Source organism: Euprymna scolopes, chromosome 23 (genome assembly GCF_053919585.1).
Source record: "Euprymna scolopes isolate OS-2025 chromosome 23, ASM5391958v1, whole genome shotgun sequence".
In the NCBI taxonomy this organism is placed as follows: domain Eukaryota; kingdom Metazoa; phylum Mollusca; class Cephalopoda; order Sepiida; family Sepiolidae; genus Euprymna; species Euprymna scolopes.
In genome coordinates this window covers 74,260,952-74,286,869 of record NC_136504.1, presented here as the reverse complement: position 1 = coordinate 74,286,869, position 25,918 = coordinate 74,260,952, and the positions used below count along the sequence as shown (strand labels likewise).

Below are 25,918 nucleotides of genomic sequence, written 5' to 3'. Positions count from 1 at the left end.
TAACAATAATCATTATCAATATCACATTATTATCATCATTCATTACAATAATCATTATTATTATTACTTTCTCCTCATAATCATAACAATAATCATTATCATTATCACTTTATCATCCTCATCATAACAATAGTGATTATCATTATTACTTGATCATCATCATCATAACAATAATCATTATCATGATCACTTTGTCATAATCATTATAACAATAATCATTATCAATATCACATTATTATCATCATTCATAACAATAATCATTATCATTATTACTTAATCATCATTCATAACAATAATCATTATCATTATTACTTTATAATCATTCATAACAATAATCATTATCATTATTACTTTATAATCATTCATAACAATAATCATTATCATTATTACTTTATCATCATTCATAACAATTATCATTATCATTATCACTTTATCATCATCATTCATAACAATAATCATTATCATCATCACTTTATCATCATCATTCATAACAATAATCATTATCATTATTACTTGATCCTCATCATAATAACAACAATCATTATCATTATTACTATATCATCAACATTCATTACAATAATCATTATCATTATTACTTTATCATCATCATCATAACAATAATTATTATCATTATTACTTTATCATCATCATCATCATAACAATAATCATTATCATTATTACTTGATCATCATCATAACAATAAGCATTATCATTATTCCTTTATCATCATCATCATAACAATAATCATTATCATTGTTACTTTATCATCATCATTCAAAACAATAATCATTATCATTATTACTTTATCATCATCATTCATAACAATAATCATTATCATCATCACTTTATCATCATCATAACAATAAGCATTATCATTTTTACTTGATCATCATCATAACAATAAGCATTATCATTATTCCTTTATCATCATCATCATAACAATAATCATTATCATCATCACTTTATCATCATCATACCAATAAGTAATATCTTTATTACTTTATCATCATCATTCATAACAATAATCATTATCATTATTACTTTATCATCATTATTCATAACTATAATCATTATCATAATTACTGTATCATCATCATTAATTAAAATAATCATTATCATTATCACTTTATCATCGTCATTCATTACAATAATCATTATCATTATTACTTTATCATCATCATTCATAACAATAATCATTATCATTTTTTCTTCATCATCATCATTATAAAAATAATCATTATCATTATCACTTTATCATCATCATTCATTACAATCATCATTATCATTATCACTTTATAATCATCATTCATAACAATAATCATTATCATTATCACTTTATCATCATCATTCATATCAATAATCATTATCATTATTACTTTATCATCATCATTATAAAAATAATCATTATCATTATCACTTTATCATCATCATTAATTACAATAATCATTATCATTATCACTTTAACATCATCATTCATATCAATAATCATTATCATTATTACTTTATCATCATCATTATAAAAATAATCATTATCATTATCACTTTATCATCATCATTCATAACAATAATGATTATCATTATCACTTTATCATCATCATCATTCATAACAATAATCATTATTATTATTACTTTATCCTCATCATCATAACAATAATCATTATCATTATCACTTTATCATCATCATCATAACAATATTGATTATCATTATTACTTTATCATCATCATCATAACAATAATCATTATGATTATATCATCATCATCATCATAACAATAATCATTATCAATATCACATTATTATCATCATTCATTACAATAATCATTATAATTATGACTTTATCATCATTCATAACAATAATCATTATCATTATTACTTTATCATCATTCATAACAATAATCATTATCATTATTACTTTATCATCATCATTCATAACAATAATCATTATCATTATTACTTTATCATCATTCATAACAATTATCATCATCATTATCACTATCACTATCATTCATAACAATAATCATTATCAATATCACATTATTATCATCGTTCATTAAAATAATCATTATCATTATTACTTTATCATCATTCATAACAATAATAATTATCATTATTACTGTATCATCATCATTCATAATAATCATTATCATTATTACTTTATCATCATTATCATAACAATAATAATTATCATTATCATTTTATCATCATCATCATAACAATAATCATTATCATCATCACTTTATCATCATCATAACAATAATCATTATATTTATTACTTTACCATCATCATTCATAACAACAAGCATTATCATTATTACTTAATCATCATCATTCATAACAATAATTATTATCATTATTAATTTATCATCATCATTCATAACAATAATCATTATCATCATAACTTTATCATCATCATAACAATAATCATTATCATTATTACTTTATCATCATCATTCATAACAATAATCATTATCATTATTACTTTATCATTATTATTCATAACAATAATCATTATCATTATTACTTTATCATCATTAATAACAATAATCATTATCATTATTACTTTATGATCATCATTCATAACAATAATCATTATCATTAGTACTTTATCATCATTCATTACAATAATCATTATGATTATTACTTTATCATCATCATTCATAACACTAATCATTATCATTATCACTTTATCATCATTCATAACAATAATCATTATCATTATTACTTTATCATCATTCATAACAATAATCATTATCATTATTACTTTATCATCATTCATAACAATAATCATTATCATTATTACTTTATCATCATCATTCATAACAATAATCATTATCATCATCACTTTATAATCATCATTTATAACAATAATCATTATCAATATCACATTATTATCATCATTCATTACAATAATCATTATCATTATTACTTTATCATCATTCATAACAATAATCATTATCATTATTACTTTATCATCATTCATAACAATAATCATTATCATTATTACTTTATCATTATTATTCATAACAATAATCATTATCATTATTACTTTATCATCATTCATAACAATTATCATTATTACTTTATCATCATCATTCATAACAATAATCATTATCATCATCACTTTATAATCATCATTTATAACAATAATCATTATCAATATCACATTATTATCATCATTCATTACAATAATCATTATCATTATTACTTTATCATCATCATTCATAACAATAATCATTATCATTATTACTTTATCATCATCATTCATAACAATACTCATTATCAATATCACATTATTATCATCGTTCATTACAATAATCATTATCATTATTACTTTATCATCATTCATAACAATAATCATTATCATTATTACTTTATCATCATCATTCATAATAATCATTATCATTATTACTTTATCATCATCATCATAACAATAATAATTATCATTATCATTTTATCATCATCATAACAATAATCATTATCATCATCACTTTATCATCATCATAACAATAATCATTATCATGATTATTTTATCATCATCATTCATAACAATAATCATTATCATTATTACTTTATCATCATCATTCATAACAATAATCATTATCATTATTACTTTATCATCATCATTCATAACAATAATCATTATCATCATCACTTTATCATCATCATAACAATAATCATTATCATTATTACTTTATCATCATCATTCATAACAATAATCATTATCATCATCACTTTATCATCATCATAACAATAATCATTATCATGATTATTTTATCATCATCATTAGTCATAACAATAATCATTATCATTATTACTTTATCAGCATTATTCATAACAATAATCATTATCATTATAAAATTATCATCATCATCATAACAATAATCATTATCGTCATTACTTTATCATCATCATTCAAAACAATAATCATTATCGTTATTACCTAATCATCATCATTCATTACAATAATCATTATCATTATCACTTTATCATTACATTCATTACAATAATCATTATCATTATTACTTTATCATCATCATCATAAAAATAATCATTATCATTATTTATCATCATTATTCATTACAATAATAATTATCATTATTACTTTATCATCATCATTAATTACAATAATCATTATCATTATCACTTTATCATCATCATCCATAACAATAATCATTATCATTATTACTTTATCATCTTAATCATAACAATAATCATTATCATTATTACTTTATCATCATCGTTTATAACAATAATCATTATCATTATCACTTTATCATAAACATTAATTACAATAATCATTATCATTATCACTTTATCATCATCATTCATAACAACAATCATAATCATTATTACTTTATCATCTTCATCATAACAACATTCGTTATCATTATTACTTTATAATCATCGTTTATAACAATAATCATTATGATTATCACTTTATCATCATCATTAATTACAATAATCATTATCATTATCACTTTATCATCATCATCCATAACAATAATCATTATCATTATTACTTTATCATCTTAATCATAACAATAATCATTATCATTATTACTTTATCATCATCGTTTATAACAATAATCATTATCATTATCACTTTATCATCATCATTAATTACAATAATCATTATCATTATCACTTTATCATCATCATTCATAACAACAATCATAATCATTATATCTTTATCATCTTCATCATAACAATAATCGTTATCATTATTACTTTATAATCATCATTCATAACAAAAATCATTATCGTTATTACTTTAAAATCATCATTCATAACAATAATCATTATCGTTATTATTTTATTATCATCATTCATAACAATAATCATTATCATTATTACTTTATAATAATCGTTTATAACAATAATCATTATCATTATTACTTTATCATCATCATTCATAACAATAATCATTATCATTATTACTTTATCATCATCATTCATAACAATAATCATTATCGTTATTACTTTATCATCATCATTCATTACAATAATCATTATCATTATTACTTTATAATCATCATTCATAACAAAAATCATTATCGTTATTACTTTATCATCATCATTCATTACAATAATCATTATCATTATTACTTTATCATGATCATTCATAACAATACTCATTATCATTATTACTTTATCATCATCATTCATTACAATACTCATTATCATTATTACATTACAATCATCATTCATAACAATAATCATCATCATTATTACTTTATCATCATCATCATAACAATAATCATTATCATTATTACTTTATCATCATCATCATAACAATAATCATTATCATTATTACTTAATCATCATCCTCATAACAATCATCATTATCATTATTCCTTCATCATCATCATCATAACAATAATCATTATCATTATCACTTTATCATCATCATCATAACAATAATCATTATCATTATTACTTTATCATCAACATTCATTACAATAATCATTATCATTACTTTATCATCATCATAACAATAATGATTATCATTATTACTTTATCATCATCATTTATAACAATAATCATTATCATTATTACTTGATCCTCATAATCATAACAATAAGCATTGTCATTATTACTTTATCATCATCATCATAACAATAATCATTATCATTATTACTTTATCATCATCATTTATAACAATAATCATTATCATTATTACTTTATCATCATCATTATAACAATAATCATTATCATTATTACTTTATCATCATCATCATAACAATAATCATTATCATTATTACTTGATCATCAATATTCATTACAATAATCATTATCATCATCACTTTATCATCATCATTCATAACAATAATCATTATCAATATCACATTATTATCATCATTCATTACAATAATCATTATTATTATTACTTTCTCCTCATCATCATAACAATAATCATTATCATTATCACTTTATCATCCTCATCATAACAATAGTGATTATCATTATTTCTTGATCATCATCATCATAACAATAATCATTATCATGATCACTTTGTCATAATCATTATAACAATAATCATTATCAATATCACATTATTATCATCATTCATAACAATAATCATTATCATTATTACTTAATCATCATTCATAACAATAATCATTATCATTATTACTTTATCATCATTATTCATAACAATAATCATTATCATTTTTACTTTATCATCATTCATAACAATAATCATTATCATTATTACTTTATCATCATTCATAACAATAATCATTATCATTATTACTTTATAATCATTCATAACAATAATCATTATCATTATTACTTTATCATCATTCATAACTATTATCATTATCATTATCACTTTATCATCATCATTCATAACAATAATCATTATCATCATCACTTTATCATCATCATTCATAACAATAATCATTATCATTATTACTTGATCCTCATCATAATAACAACAATCATTATCATTATTACTATATCATCAACATTCATTACAATAATCATTATCATTATTACTTTATCATCATCATCATAACAATAATTATTATCATTATTACTTTATCATCATCATCATCATAACAATAATCATTATCATTATTACTTGATCATCATCATAACAATAAGCATTATCATTATTCCTTTATCATCATCATCATAACAATAATCATTATCATTGTTACTTTATCATCATCATTCAAAACAATAATCATTATCATTATTACTTTATCATCATCATTCATAACAATAATCATTATCATCATCACTTTATCATCATCATAACAATAAGCATTATCATTTTTACTTGATCATCATCATAACAATAAGCATTATCATTATTCCTTTATCATCATCATCATAACAATAATCATTATCATCATCACTTTATCATCATCATACCAATAAGTAATATCTTTATTACTTTATCATCATCATTCATAACAATAATCATTATCATTATTACTTTATCATCATTATTCATAACTATAATCATTATCATAATTACTGTATCATCATCATTAATTAAAATAATCATTATCATTATCACTTTATCATCGTCATTCATTACAATAATCATTATCATTATTACTTTATCATCATCATTCATAACAATAATCATTATCATTTTTTCTTCATCATCATCATTATAAAAATAATCATTATCATTATCACTTTATCATCATCATTCATTACAATCATCATTATCATTATCACTTTATAATCATCATTCATAACAATAATCATTATCATTATCACTTTATCATCATCATTCATATCAATAATCATTATCATTATTACTTTATCATCATCATTATAAAAATAATCATTATCATTATCACTTTATCATCATCATTAATTACAATAATCATTATCATTATCACTTTAACATCATCATTCATATCAATAATCATTATCATTATTACTTTATCATCATCATTATAAAAATAATCATTATCATTATCACTTTATCATCATCATTCATAACAATAATGATTATCATTATCACTTTATCATCATCATCATTCATAACAATAATCATTATTATTATTACTTTATCCTCATCATCATAACAATAATCATTATCATTATCACTTTATCATCATCATCATAACAATATTGATTATCATTATTACTTTATCATCATCATCATAACAATAATCATTATGATTATATCATCATCATCATCATAACAATAATCATTATCAATATCACATTATTATCATCATTCATTACAATAATCATTATCATTATGACTTTATCATCATTCATAACAATAATCATTATCATTATTACTTTATCATCATTCATAACAATAATCATTATCATTATTACTTTATCATCATCATTCATAACAATAATCATTATCATTATTACTTTATCATCATTCATAACAATTATCATCATCATTATCACTATCACTATCATTCATAACAATAATCATTATCAATATCACATTATTATCATCGTTCATTACAATAATCATTATCATTATTACTTTATCATCATTCATAACAATAATAATTATCATTATTACTGTATCATCATCATTCATAATAATCATTATCATTATTACTTTATCATCATTATCATAACAATAATAATTATCATTATCATTTTATCATCATCATCATAACAATAATCATTATCATCATCACTTTATCATCATCATAACAATAATCATTATATTTATTACTTTACCATCATCATTCATAACAACAAGCATTATCATTATTACTTAATCATCATCATTCATAACAATAATCATTATCATTATTAATTTATCATCATCATTCATAACAATAATCATTATCATCATAACTTTATCATCATCATAACAATAATCATTATCATTATTACTTTATCATCATCATTCATAACAATAATCATTATCATTATTACTTTATCATTATTATTCATAACAATAATCATTATCATTATTACTTTATCATCATTCATAACAATAATCATTATCATTATTACTTTATGATCATCATTCATAACAATAATCATTATCATTAGTACTTTATCATCATTCATTACAATAATCATTATGATTATTACTTTATCATCATCATTCATAACACTAATCATTATCATTATCACTTTATCATCATTCATAACAATAATCATTATCATTATTACTTTATCATCATTCATAACAATAATCATTATCATTATTACTTTATCATCATTCATAACAATAATCATTATCATTATTACTTTATCATCATCATTCATAACAATAATCATTATCATCATCACTTTATAATCATCATTTATAACAATAATCATTATCAATATCACATTATTATCATCATTCATTACAATAATCATTATCATTATTACTTTATCATCATTCATAACAATAATCATTATCATTATTACTTTATCATCATTCATAACAATAATCATTATCATTATTACTTTATCATTATTATTCATAACAATAATCATTATCATTATTACTTTATCATCATTCATAACAATTATCATTATCATTATTACTTTATCATCATCATTCATAACAATAATCATTATCATCATCACTTTATAATCATCATTTATAACAATAATCATTATCAATATCACATTATTATCATCATTCATTACAATAATCATTATCATTATTACTTTATCATCATCATTCATAACAATAATCATTATCATTATTACTTTATCATCATCATTCATAACAATACTCATTATCAATATCACATTATTATCATCGTTCATTACAATAATCATTATCATTATTACTTTATCATCATTCATAACAATAATCATTATCATTATTACTTTATCATCATCATTCATAATAATCATTATCATTATTACTTTATCATCATCATCATAACAATAATAATTATCATTATCATTTTATCATCATCATAACAATAATCATTATCATCATCACTTTATCATCATCATAACAATAATCATTATCATGATTATTTTATCATCATCATTCATAACAATAATCATTATCATTATTACTTTATCATCATCATTCATAACAATAATCATTATCATTATTACTTTATCATCATCATTCATAACAATAATCATTATCATCATCACTTTATCATCATCATAACAATAATCATTATCATTATTACTTTATCATCATCATTCATAACAATAATCATTATCATCATCACTTTATCATCATCATAACAATAATCATTATCATGATTATTTTATCATCATCATTCATAACAATAATCATTATCATTATTACTTTATCAGCATTATTCATAACAATAATCATTATCATTATTACTTTATCATCATCATTCATAACAATAATCATAATCATTATTACTTTATCATCATCATTCATAACAATAATCATTATCATCATCACTTTATCATCATCATAACAAAAATCATTATCATTATTACTTTATCATCATTCATTCATAACAATAATCATTATCATTAGTACTTTATCATCATTCATAACAATAATCATTATCATTATTACTTTATCATCATCATTCATAACAATAATCATTATCATTATTACTTTATCATCATCATTCATAACAATAATCATTATCATTATTACTTTATCATCATTCATAACAATAATCATTATCGTTATTACTTTATCATCATTCATAACAATTATCATTATCATTATCACTTTATCATCATCGTTCATAACAATAATCATTATCATCATCACTTTATCATCATCATTCATAACAATAATCATTATCAATATCACATTATTATCATCATTCATTACAATAATCATTATCATTATGACTTTATCATCATCATTCATAACAATAATCATTATCAATATTACTTTATCATCATTCATAACAATAATCATTATCATTATTACTTTATCATCATCATTCATTACAATAATCATTATCATTATTATTTTATCATCATCATTCATAACAATAATCATTATCATCATCACTTTATCATCATCATTCATAACAATAATCATTATCAATATCACATTATTATCATCATTCATTACAATAATCATTATCATTATTACTTTATCATCATCATTCATAACAATAAGCATTATCATTATTACTTTATCATCATTAATTACAATAATCATTATCATTATTACTTTATCATCATCATTCATTACAATAATCATTATCATTATTACTTTATCATCATTCATAGCAATAATCATTATCAATATCACATTATTATCATCATTCATTACAATAATCATTAATATTATTACTTTATCATCATCATACCAATAATCATTATCATTATTACTTTATCATCATCATAACAATAATCATTATCATTTTTCCTTTATCATCATCATAACAATAATCATTATCATTATTACTTTATCATCATCATAACAATAATCATTATCATTATCACTTTATCATCATCATAACAATAATCATTATCATTATTACTTTATCATCATCATAACAATAATCATTATCATTATCACTTTATCATCATCATAACAATAATCATTATCATCATTACTTCATCATCATAACAATAATCATTATCATTATCACTTTATCATCATCATTCATTACAATAATCATTATCATTATAACTTTATCATCATCATCATAACAATAATCATCATCATTATTACTTTATCATCATCATAACAATAATCATTATCATTATCACTTTATCATCATCATAACAATAATCATTATCATTTTTACTTTATCATTAGCATAACAATAATCATCGTCATTATCACTTTATCATAATCATAACAATAATCATTATCATTATTACTTTTATCATCAACATTCATTACAATAATCATTATCATTACTTTATTATCATCATCATAACAATAATGATTATCATTATTACTTTATCATCATCATTTATAACAATAATCATTATCATTATTACTTGATCATCATAAATCATAACAATAAGCATTATCATTATTACTTTATCATCATCATCATAACAATAATCATTATCATTATTACTTTATCATAATCATTTATAACAATAATCATAATTATTATTACTTTATCATCATCATTATAACAATAATCATTATCATTATTACTTTATCATCATCATCATAACAATAATCATTATCATTATTACTTTTATCATCAACATTCATTACAATAATCAGTATCATTATTACTTTATCATCATCATAACAATAATCATTATCATTATTACTTTATAATCATAATCATAACATTAATCATTATCATTATTATTTTATCATCATAATCATAACAATAATCATTATCATTATTACTTTATCATCATAATTCATAACAATAATCATTATCATTATTACTTTATCATCATCATTCATAACAATAACCATTATCATCATCACTTTATCATCATCATAACAATAATCATTATCATTTTTACTTCATCATCATCATCATAACAACAATCATTATCATCATCACTTTATCATCATCATAACAATAAGCATTATCTTTATCATTGTAATCATCATCATCATAACAATCAGTATCATTATTACTTTCTAATCATTATTCATAACTATAATCATTATACTTATTACTTTATCATCATCATTCATAACAATAATCATCATTATCACTTTATCATCATCATTCATAACAATAATCACTATCATTATTACTTTCTCCTCATCATCATAACAATAATCATTATCATTATCACTTTATCATCCTCATCATAACAATAATGATTATCATTATTACTTTATAATCATCATCATAACAATAATCATTATCATTATCACTTTATCATAATCATCATAACAATAATCATTATCAATATCACATTATTATCATCATTCATAACAATAATCATTATCATTATTACTTAATCATCATTCATAACAATAATCATTATCATTATTACTTTATCATCATTCATAACAATAATCATTATCATTATTACTTTATCATCATTCATAACAATAATCATTATCATTATTACTTTATCATCATTCATAACAATTATCATTATCATTATCACTTTATCATCATCATTCATAACAATAATCATTATCAATATCACATTATTATCATCATTCATTACAATAATCATTATCATTATTACTTTATCATCATTCATAACAATAATCATTATCATTATTACTTTATCGTCATCATCATAACAAATAATCATTATCATCATCATTATCATAACAATAATCATTATCATCATCAGTTTATCATCATCGTAACAATAATCATTATCATTATTACTTTACCATCATCATTCATAACAATAATCATTATCATTATTACTTTATCATCATCATTCATAACAATAATCATTATCATTATTACTTTATCATCATCAATTTATAACAACAAACATTATCATTATTACTTTATCATCAACATTCATTACAATAATCATTATCATTATTACTTTATCATCATCATCATAACAATAATCATTATCATTATTACTTGATCATAATCATAACAATAAGCATTATCATTATTCCTTTATCATCATCATCATAACAATAATCATTATCATTATTACTTTATCATCATCATTCAAAACAATAATCATTATCATTATTACTTTATCATCATCATTCATAACAATAATCATTATCATCATCACTTTATCATCATCATAACAATAATAATTATCATTTTTACCTTATCATCATCATCATAACAATAATCAATTATCATCATCACTTTATCATCATCATAACAATAAGTAATATCTTTATTACTTTTATCATCATCATTCATAACAATAATCATTATCATTATTACTGTATCATCATCATTAATTACAATAATCATTATCATTATCACTTTATCATCATCATTCATAACAATAATCATTATCATTTTTACTTCATCATCATCATTCATAACAATAATCATTACCATTATTACTGTATCATCATCATTAATTACAATAATCATTATCATTATCACTTTATCATCATCAATTCATACAATAATCATTATCATTATTACTTTATCATCATCATTATAAAAATAATCATTATCATTATCACTTTATCATCATCATTCATTACAATAATCATTATCATTATCACTTTTATCATCATCATCATAACAATAATCATTATCATTATTACTTTATCCTCATCATCATAACAATAATCATTATCATTATCACTTTATCATCATCATTCATTACAATAATCAGTATCATTATTACTTTATCATCATCATAACAATAATCATTATCATTATCACTTTATCATCATCATTCATATCAATAATCATTATCATTATTACTTTATCATCATCATTATAAAAATAATCATTATCATTATCACTTTATCATCATCATTCATAACAATAATGATTATCATTATCACTTTATCATCATCATCATTCATAACAATAATCATTATTAATTATTACTTTATCCTCATCATCATAACAATAATCATTATCATTATCACTTTATCATCATCATCATAACAATAATGATTATCATTATTACTTTATCATCATCATCATAATAATCATTATCATTATCACATCATAATCATCATCATAACAATAATCATTATCAATATCACATTATTATCATCATTCATTACAATAATCATTATCATTATTACTTTATCATCATTAATAACAAATAATCATTATCATTATTACTTTATCATCATTCATAACAATAATCATTATCATTATTACTTTATCATCATTCATAACAATTATCATCATAATTATTACTTTATCATCATCATTCGTTACAATAATCAGTATCATTATTACTTTATCATCATTCATAACAATAATCATCATCATTATTACTTTATCATCATCATTCATAACAATAATCATTATCATTATTACTTTATCATCATTCATAACAATTATCATCATCATTATCACTTTATCATCATCATTCATAACAATAATCATTATCAATATCACATTATTATCATCGTTCATTACAATAATCATTATCATTATTACTTTATCATCATTCATAACAATAATCATTATCATTATTACTTTATCATCATCATTCATAATAATCATTATCATTATAACTTTATCATCATCATCATAACAATAATAATTATCATTATCATTTTATCATCATCATCATAACAATAATCATTATCATCATCACTTTATCATCATCATAACAATAATCATTATCATTATTACTTTACCATAATCATTCATAACAATAAGCATTATCATTATTACTTAATCATCATCATTCATAATAATAATCATTATCATTATTACTTTATCATCATCATTCATAACAATAATCATTATCATCATCACTTTATCATCATCATAAACAATAATCATTATCATTATTACTTTATCATCATCATTCATAACAATAATCATTATCATTATTACTTTATCATTATTATTCATAACAATAATCATTATCATTTATTACTTTATCATCATTCATAACAATAATCATTATCATTATTACTTTATGATCATCATTCATAACAATAATCATTATCATTATTACTTTATCATCATTCATAACAATAATCATTATCATTATTACTTTATCATCATCATCCATAACAATAATCATAATCGTTATTACTTTATCATCATCATTCATAACAATAATCATTATCATTATTACTTATCATCATTCATAAACAATAATCATTATCATTATTACTTTTATCATCATTCATAACAATTATCATTATCATTATCACTTTATCATCATCATTCATAACAATAATCATTATCATCATCACTTTATCATCATCATTCATAACAATAATCATTATCAATATCACATTATTATCATCATTCATTACAATAATCATTATCATTATTACTTTATCATCATCATTCATAACAATAAGCATTATCATTATTACTTTATCATCATTCATTAACAATAATCATTATCATTATTACTTTATCAACATCATTCATTACAATAATCATTATCATTATTACTTTATCATCATTCATAACAATATTCATTATCAATATCACATTATTATCATTATTCATTACAATAATCATTATTATTATTACTTTATCATCATCATAACAATAATCATTATCATTATTACTTTATCATCATCATAACAATAATCATTATCATATTTTACTTTATCATCATCATAACAATAATCATTATCATTATTACTTTATCATCATCATAACAATAATCATTATCATTATCACTTTATCATCATCATAACAATAATCATTATCATTATCACTTTATCATCATCATAACAATAATCATTATCATTATCACTTTATCATCATCATAACAATAATCATTATCATTATTACTTTATCATCATCATAAAAATAATCATTATCATTATCACTTTATCATCATCATAAAAATAATCATTATCATTATCACTTTATCATCATCATAACAATAATCATTATCATTATCACTTTATCATCATCATAACAATAATCATTATCATTATCACTTTATCATCATCATAACAATAATCATTATCATTATCACTTTATCATCATCATAACAATAATCATTATCATTATTACTTTATCATCATCATAAAAATAATCATTATCATTATCACTTTATCATCATCATAACAATAATCATTATCATCATTACTTCATCATCATCATAACAATAATCATTATCATTATCACTTTATCATCATCATTCATTACAATAATCATTATCATTATCACTTTATCATCATCATCATAACAATAATCATCATCATTATTGCTTTATCATCATCATAACAATAATCATTATTATTATCACTTTATCATCATCATAACAATAATCATTATCATTTTTACTTTATCAATCGCATAACAATAATCATCGTCATTATTACTTTATCATCATCATAACAATAATCATTATCATTATCTCTTTATCATCATCATAACAATAATCATTATCATTATTACTTTATTATCATCATAACAATAATCATTATCATTATCACTTTATTATAATGATAACTATAATAATTATCATTTTTACTTTATCATCATCATAACAATAATCATTATCATTTTTACTTTATCATCATCATAACAATAATCATTATCATTATCACTTTATTATAATGATAACTATAATCATTATCATTTTTACTTTATCATCATCATAACAATAATCATTATCATTTTTACTTCATCATCATCATAACAATAATCATTATCATTATCACTTTATTATAATGATAACTATAATCATTATCATTTTTACTTTATCATCATCATAACAATAATCATTATCATTTTTACTTTATCATCATCATAACAATAATCATTATCATTATTACTTTATCATCATCATAACAATTATCATTATCGTTATCACTTTATCATCATCATAACAATAATCATTATCGTTATTACTTCATCATCATCATAACAATAATCATTATCATTTTTACTTCATCATCATCATAACAATAATCATTATCATTATTACTTTATCATCATCATAACAATTATCATTATCGTTATCACTTTATCATCATCATAACAATAATCATTATCGTTATGACTTTATCATCATCATAACAATAATCATTATCGTTATCACTTCATCATCATCATAACAATAATCATTATCATTATTACTTTATCATCATCATAACAATAATAATTATCGTTATCACTTTATCATCATCATAGCAATAATCATTATCGTTATCACTTCATCATCATCATCATAACAATAATCATTATCGTTATCACTTTATCATAATCATAACAATAATCATTATCGTTATCACTTCATCATCATCAGAACAATAATCATTATCGTTATCACTTCATCATCATCATAACAATAATCATTATCATTATTACTTTATCATCATCATAACAATAATCATTATCATTATCACTTTATCATCATCATAACAATAATCATTATCATTATCACTTCATCATCATCATAACAATAATCATTATCGTTATCACTTTATCATCATCATAACAATAATCATTATCGTTATCACTTCATCATCATCATAACAATAATCATTGTCATTATTACTTCATCATCATCATAACAATAATCATTATTGTTATCACTTTATCATCATCATAACAATAATCATTATCGTTATCACTTCATCATCATCATAACAATAATCATTGTCATTATTACTTCATCATCATCATAACAATAATCATTATCGTTATCACTTTATCATCATCATAACAATAATCATTATCGTTATCACTTCATCATCATCATAACAATAATCATTGTCATTATTACTTCATCATCATCATAACAATAATCATTATCGTTATCACTTTATCATCATCATAACAATAATCATTATCGTTATCACTTCATCATCATCATAACAATAATCATTGTCATTATTACTTCATCATCATCATAACAATAATCATTATCGTTATCACTTTATCATCATCATAACAATAATCATTATCGTTATCACTTCATCATCATCATAACAATAATCATTGTCATTATTACTTCATCATCATCATAACAATAATCATTATCGTTATCACTTTATCATCATCATAACAATAATCATTATCGTTATCACTTCATCATTAGCATTGTACAACTCACATTGTTTTTATTCAATGTATTTTGTTATCACTTTATGTTTTTCATCATACATACTTTCTGATGTTTTAAACATTTCCCAATTAAACTATTTTTCATGTATTTATTGAAGTGAGAATGTGTATATGTATGAGGCCACTTCTCAACTTATATACTCAACAAATTGTTTATCTACGGACTTGAAATTTTGTAGGCATGTAATTTTGACATGTGGAAATCTTTTCATGTTTTTTTTTTCAGAAAAATGGGCTTCCAAGTATGCCAAAATTTAATTATTATTTAGTGAATTCTTCCGTTTTCTATCTGTTTTACGACTATGTATGCGTTACTTGTTCATATTACAGATTCCGTATGTTAGCTACAATTCGGTTTAATTATTTTTAAAGTGCGTGTCACGCTGGCTGAATTGTTATCATACTTTACACTGTCTTTAGGATTTGGTTTCAATCTCAACTGAGTATTTTTTTTACTTATAAGAAATTGACTGTCCATAAAAAAAAAACATAATACTTGCTTTGACATGTCTCAGTTTCTGCATGAATTAAAATATGATATGCATATTTTATGACTGGGTTATGTTGGATAGCCTACTAGTATATATATATTTAGACTTTATATATATATATTTCGACTCTAAATCTATATATATATCTATGTAGTATATATATATATATATATATATATATATATATATATATCCAAATCTATATATATATATATATATATCTATGTAATATATAGATATATATGAAGTCTAAATATATATATATATATTTAGACTGTATATATATCTATATTTAGACTCCAAATATATATATATATATATATATATATATATATATATATAGTATATATATATATATTTAGACTCCAAATATATATATATATATATATATATATATAGTATATATATATATATTTAGACTCCAAATATATATATATATATATATATATATATATATATATAGTATATATATCTATATTTAGACTCCAAATATATATATATATATATATATATATATATATATATATATATAGTATATATATCTATATTTAGACTCCAAATATATATATATATATATATATATATATATAGTATATATATATATATTTAGACTCCAAATATATATATCTATATATATTTAGACTCAAAACCTCTTCTTTGCAAAAATGCTCCATACATTTTTTGTTTGTGTGATGAGGATGCTAACAAAATATATTCCATATTTCTGCGATTTTGAAATTTTTTAATAGATCAAATATATTTTCAAACTTGCAAGATGCTGCAAAAACTTTTCTCGTGATTCTATCATTTTAAATAATCTAAATATCTAATGTAAACTTGTAGAAACTCCTAATTTTTGTCAGAATTCTAATCATGTTAAAAATTGCTCAACAACCCAAATATCTTATGCTAACTTGCAGGAATTCTCCAAAAATGTTTCCATAATTTTTTTTTTTTTAATTTCTCAAATAAAAACCTTTCCCATGATTTCAACATTTTAAAATTTCTCCAACCTAGATCTCTAGAACAATATGAATGTGACAGATGAAGAGATTCTTCCAGTTTGCCTTAGGTACACATTTGCATGGAAATCAATGGTCCACAACAATTTAACACAAAGCATAAATGACATTAACAAAGTAACCCTTTTCTTCAAAACTATGTATAATTTATGACGATTATTTAGCTAGATGAATCCTTTGACTGGATGAGTGATTAACACCCCTTTTGCTCTCAACTAATGTGTGAGTGACAGTGGTATCCTTTATTCAGAATTATTTCTCGGGATATCACACGACAACAAGACTATTTAATTTAAGTCATATGCACATAGAGGAATGTGCACTAAGTGATACACCATCTCAAACTAATTGGATTACACCAATCATTGGCCACTCTTCTTGTTCTACTCATAATCTTCAGATATAAGATTATTTGGAACCATCCATTCCTTACATAGATGGAGAACAAGGTAAATAAAGAGGTAGTAAATATAGTTCATGGGGAAAGGCCAAGGAAAACATGGGAGAATAGACTTGGGAGAAAGATAACTTAAGATCTAGCAAGTGATAGACATGTTGGGTAGTCAATTTCTTATAGCTATATTAATAGCTTTAAGAAATTGAACATTTTTACATTCTAGCATGTAAACAAAATATGATGATGACGATGATGATGATATCCAGTTACTGTTGCTAACTCATTTTTAACTAACAATGGCAATGTAATAATTGCAATGTAAAATAGCAGTCATCTGTAAAGAACATTCTTAACCTAATTATTTTTGTCTAATAACACATGAATTTAAGATTTCACATCAAGAACAAGTATTAAATTTAATGATGTTTCTCAATTAAAATATCAATTCCAAATGAAAGAAACAAGTAAAATCAAATTAAATTAACAGTTGTGAAAAAGTTTCATTTCTCATGTTCTGTGATGAAAAAAATTTGTCTTACCTTTAATCGGTCACGTACTCTCCAGACACTTTCTTTATCAACTTGTGAATAACTGATGAAGACATGTGTTTTAGTTCTTGTCCGAAGAGTTTCTTCTGCAAAACAAAGTTTATACAATTCCAAATTTAATTCTAGGAAAGTAAAATTCTGAAATCATGTCTAATCAGAAAATGAATTATTTGAACCTTCAGCTTTCCTATTAGTAATTGGCCAATTGAACCTAGTGACGTTTTGAGGCATAAAGAAATTTTATGAAATCCATTTCTAAAGATGTTGAAAAAGTTTGTGTGCAAGGAATCTACTTTTACTCCCCATGAAAGAAATCTGATAATTGTTGTATGTGGATGGATGAGTAGAGAAAAAAGGAAAGGGTGTATATGCAGTAGTAGTTGACAAAGAAAGAAGTTGTCTGACAACTGTACATTTATTGGGGAATTTCCAGCTCTCAAGCTTAATAGGACATGAAATGAACATTAGTAGTCACATCCTTTTCTTTACACACTTAACACACACTTAACTTTCTTTATATAAATTTTGATAACATAAAAGTTGTCAGTATATGTGCGCATTCAAACGTCACACATGTTTGATCTAAAGACATTTTGGCATTGAAATTTTGGATCCAGCACCTTCTATCTGACATCCTAACCAATATCGGAAATACTTGACCCTTTTTTGAAACTCATTATTAAAAAATAAATGCATGTAAAAAGTAACATTAGGAGCAAATCTTCCACCATTTTTAGTGTTACCTTTCCATGTGTCAGACAGAGTTTATCATTGCTGTGGGGTACAAATCACCCCTATTTCAGAACTAAGTGGAATCAACCAGTCCTATGAATACCACTGGTTTCAGAGACTAAATGGAGACATTCATACCATGTTTAACCGCATACTACGAACACGTTCCTCTCATACCACTTTAGTGGCTCTTGTATTCTTTATGATAAATACATATTACATTTTATGCACTTTACACTACTTGTGGTTTCTTTCATTTGAAACCCTTAGCACGGGTCTACAATAAGTGGCTGATGAGGACAGTTCCAGAACTTCCCGGATCAATCTACAATAGTTGCTTAACAATAACTGAATGACGAACATTCGGGCAATGAATTCACCCTAAAAATAAAACAGCCATTGGAAGACAGCATTTGACGACCAAAAGGATTCAAGAAAAAATAACACACGCGGATATTGGAAATAATTTTTTCCTACACTCAGGGCAAATTTAAAACTTCCAGAGTATTTATTTTTCAAAAGTTCGGTAAAGAACGAGGAAAACTATTTGTATACATTGGGAAAAAAAACAATATTCAAGTGTAAAAATCCACAAATATGGGATAAAGAACACTTCGAAAAAAAGGACAACAATTCTTGCCGAAAAAAGGATTTTACAAAGACGTCAAAAAGCCTTATATTGCTGTTAAAAAAGCTACTAAAACGTAAACTACGAGCTGAAACAGAATTCATAAGACGAATTGTGTGGAGAATTATTATTACTGCATTAACAAGACCAAGTTTTCAGTAAGTACAAAAAAAAACTTTGTCGTTCTAAAAAGCATGTCTTGCTAATACGTCTTATGGTTAAAAGGTATTAGCATTGGAAAAAGGAAAAATAACCTCCTGCAAAAGTAAATGATATATTTTATTTTATTCGCACAAATTAAAAAAGACGTTGGATTTTAATCCAATTAAAATAAACTTTTTACTGATGGACGGGACTGTATATCGAAGAAGAAAAGAAACGATTTCGCTAAGCACAACAAATAAAGTGTTAACGAGAAAAGGACATCCTTTTTCGCACAGAGATCAAAAAGAATAGGCAATATTAAATAAATGCTATAAACTCTCTTTCACAGATAAGTAACTTTTTCTTTTTAAAGAAGAAAGAGGGAAAAATGTGTAGGATCTACAAGGAATTGAACCCAGTACCTACAAGACACGTTATGAAAATTGAAAAATGACAAACGAAATCTACTGCTTTCTGTATAAATGCAAACGTTGAATTATTTTCTCAGAAAAATTGCCACATGAGGAAATAAATGTATGAAAGAAATACTCGTTAAACAACCAGGTACAAATTTTGTAAAGGTTTTTTCTTTAGAGTCGGTACTTTAGGAAAAGTAAATCAATGAATTGGGTTGTTTTGTCATATTAAGTAATTCCATACCGCCCACCCCCAATCAAAATGGACGAGTTTGCAAAACAAATTTTGGAAATGGTGAAATTCTAACAAAGTCAACAATTAGAACTTCAAAAAAGGTTCAGAGAAGAGCAATTGGCAATACAGAAACAAAATGAAGAGAAACAGTTATATTTAATGAAATATCTCGAAGAAAAACAAGGAAGAGAAAAGAAAGAAATTAACAAGCAAATATTGGAAAAGCAGTTAGATTTAATGAAATTTTCGAGGAAAAACAGGAAAGAGAAAGGGAAGAAATGAATGAACAAATATTGGAATTGAAAAAATTACATTTAAAGCAACAAAACCAGTCAGATAAAAAAAAATGGATTTGATAACACAAGTTTTAGTGAATAAGGACAGCGGAGAAGAAACCAGCACAGTTTTTTCCCAAAATGCGATCTGGTCAGCTATTGATACATTTCACTATGCTCCTGAGGAAGAACTAACGTTTGGAATTAGAACCTGATTTGACACTTCAGAAACTGGCTGAAGATTGTCAGTGGTTTGTGGTAATGAAGCAAGATTCCCAAAACATAGAGGAAGCAGGTATCACTCACATTAAAAAAATATGCTTCAAAAATAAAGGACACCTGCCCGCCAGCAATTACCAACAAAGAGGCAAAAAGAATCCTTCACAAAATTATCAGGATAGACAAAATCCTAGGACCCCTTGTAGCAAATGTGGAGGACCTCATGGGTACAATGCATGTCAGTACCAAAGGAAAATAACATGTGATCTATGCCAGCAAGCACAGCACAAGGCCTCATATTGCAGAACAAAAGTAGTAAAAAAGAGCTACATAAAAACTATTAAAATTGACCTTTCACCAACAGAGAACATGACAAAGACGAATAAAGTCGGAAGATCGGTAACTGGTGAAAAAATAAATTTTGAGGGTGAGCTAGTTATTGACGTGTCACTAAAAAGAACGACAAAAAAGCTAAACGTGTTTGTTCTAAGGAACGCAACGAACTTATTCGGGGCTGATTGGATTCAGGAATTTGAATTATGGGATTCGCCAATGAGTGATTTTTGTCACAAAGTTGAAAATCTAATAGCTGAAGATGATAAACTCAAAAAGGATCTCAAAAAAGTCTTTCCCAAGTGTTTTCTCCAAAAAGCTTGGATGCTGCACAAAAATAAAGGCAAAATTTGAATTGCTGGACGAAGCAAAACCAATATTCAAAAAGCCACGGAGCGTACTGTTCGCTTTGAGGGAAAAAATAGAAAAAGAATTGGAAAGACTAATTAACATTCGGATTTTGACCCCTATTAACTATAGTGAGTGGGCAGCCCCCACTATATACGTAAAAAAAAATCTAAAGAGATTAGGGTATGCGTGGATTTTTCGACCAGATTGAATGCGGCACTCAAGGACCATCACTACCCCCTACCAAAACAGACGAAATATTCGCTAAGTTAAATGGCGGAAAATATTTTTCCAAAATAGACTTAAGCGAGGCGTACCTACAAATACCAGTAGAGGAAGATAGCTTGAAACTTTTGTGTATCTCAACGCACAAAGGACTTTATAAATTCAATAGATTAGCATTTGGTATAAAAGTAGCACCTGCAATTTTCCAACAGGTAATTGATACTTTGCTAAGTGGTTTGGATTTCACAATAGGCTATCTGAACGATATTCTTATGCGTAGTCAAAATGTTGAACAACATAAAGATCATGTATGTCAAGTTTTTGACAGAATAAAAGAATACAGCTTCATATTTAAGGAAGCAAAATGCGAATTTGTTTTGGAATGAACCTGGGTCATATCATAGGTAAGGATGGGAGGAAACCCAGTCCAGACAAGTCCACAGCTATAAAAGACATGCCAGAACCTCATAATGCAGAGTTTTTTAGGGTTCGCGAACTATTATCAGACGTTCATTAAAAACATGCATGAATTGCGTGCGCCATTGAATGTACTTTTAAAAAAGGACAAAAAATTGGACTTGACGCCTGAGTGCCAGGCAGCGTTTAAAAAATTAAAAGATGTATTAACGTCAGATTTATCCCTAACTCATTTCAATCCGAAACAAGAGATTATTGTCACAACTGACGCAAGTTCTTATGGGATCGGGGCGTGCATTCTACACAAGATGCCTGATGGGTCCACTAAGCTGATCGCCCATGTGTCAAGAACTTTACTTCCTGCCAAGAAGAATTACTCCCAAATCGAAAAGGAAGCACTGGGAAACATATTCGGCATTACAACTCCCACCGATTTTTACACGGTCATAAATTTAAATTACAAACTGACCATAAGTCGCTTATAACCATGTTTGGCTCTAAAAAAGGTCTGCCAACTTACACAGCCAACAGACTGAAAGGATGGGGGACCATTCTACTGAATTACGATTTCAGTATGGAATTTCTTACATCTGCGAAGTTAAGTCATGCAGATAGATTGTCGCGATTAATCTTGAAATCAAGGGAACTGCTAGAAGACACAATAATAGCGTCACTACAAAGTGAAAAGGACTATACACAAATACTATGTAATACGATCAAAGAACTACCAGTCACTTTGGAAGATATAATAAGGAAGGCTGAAGAAGATAGTTTCATCAAAGAAATGAAACAAAAAATTAAATCAGATGAATCGGTGGCGGAAGGTTATTCTATGTGCAATGAGGTACTGTTGTACTGAGAAAGAGTAGTAATCCCAGCTACACTACAAAAGAAAATTCTAAAGAATTTTCATACGGGGCACCCTGGGGCTATGCGAATGAAGAGCCTCATGAGGTCCTACGTTAACTGGAAGAGTATGGACACTGATATAGAAGGCATGGTAAATTCATGTAAGGGATGCGCATTGGCTGCAAAAGCGCCCCCAATACAATTTAGTCCGTGGCCTAAAGCGGACCACCCATGGCAAAGAATACACATAGATTACACAGGCCCACTGGATGGAAACTATTATTTAATAGTGGTAGACAGTTTTTCAAAATGGCCTGAGGAATTTTGATGTAAAAGTCCAACGACTGATTTTACAATCGGTGCTCTTCACGAATTGTATGCTAGGGTTGGTGTGGTTGATTGTCTAGTGTCAGACAATGGCACACAATTCACTTGAACAGATTTTAAAAGTTTCTGCGGGGATTTCCAGGTTAACCCCATAATGATGCTCATCTATTATCCCCGATCGAACGGTCAGGCAGAGCGGGTTTGTAGAGCCCTGAAGAAGGCTAAGGAATGCCCTGAGAAACGTCGCTACAACAATTTTGACAAGTTTACTGAATT

General features: G+C 23.8%; 1 protein-coding gene across 5 annotated transcripts in view; it reads right to left on the bottom strand.

Annotated features, from left to right (window-relative positions):
• Window positions 1-25,918, bottom strand: part of LOC145246009 (uncharacterized) — a 747,004-nt gene that overhangs the window by 263,866 nt on the left and 457,220 nt on the right. For all 5 annotated transcript variants that reach the window (XM_080107815.1, XM_080107816.1, XM_080107817.1 and 2 more), the window contains one exon: window positions 20,486-20,580. In XM_080107815.1, the coding sequence (XP_079963941.1) occupies window positions 20,486-20,580 (95 nt within the window). The remainder of the gene's footprint in view (window positions 1-20,485; window positions 20,581-25,918) is intronic.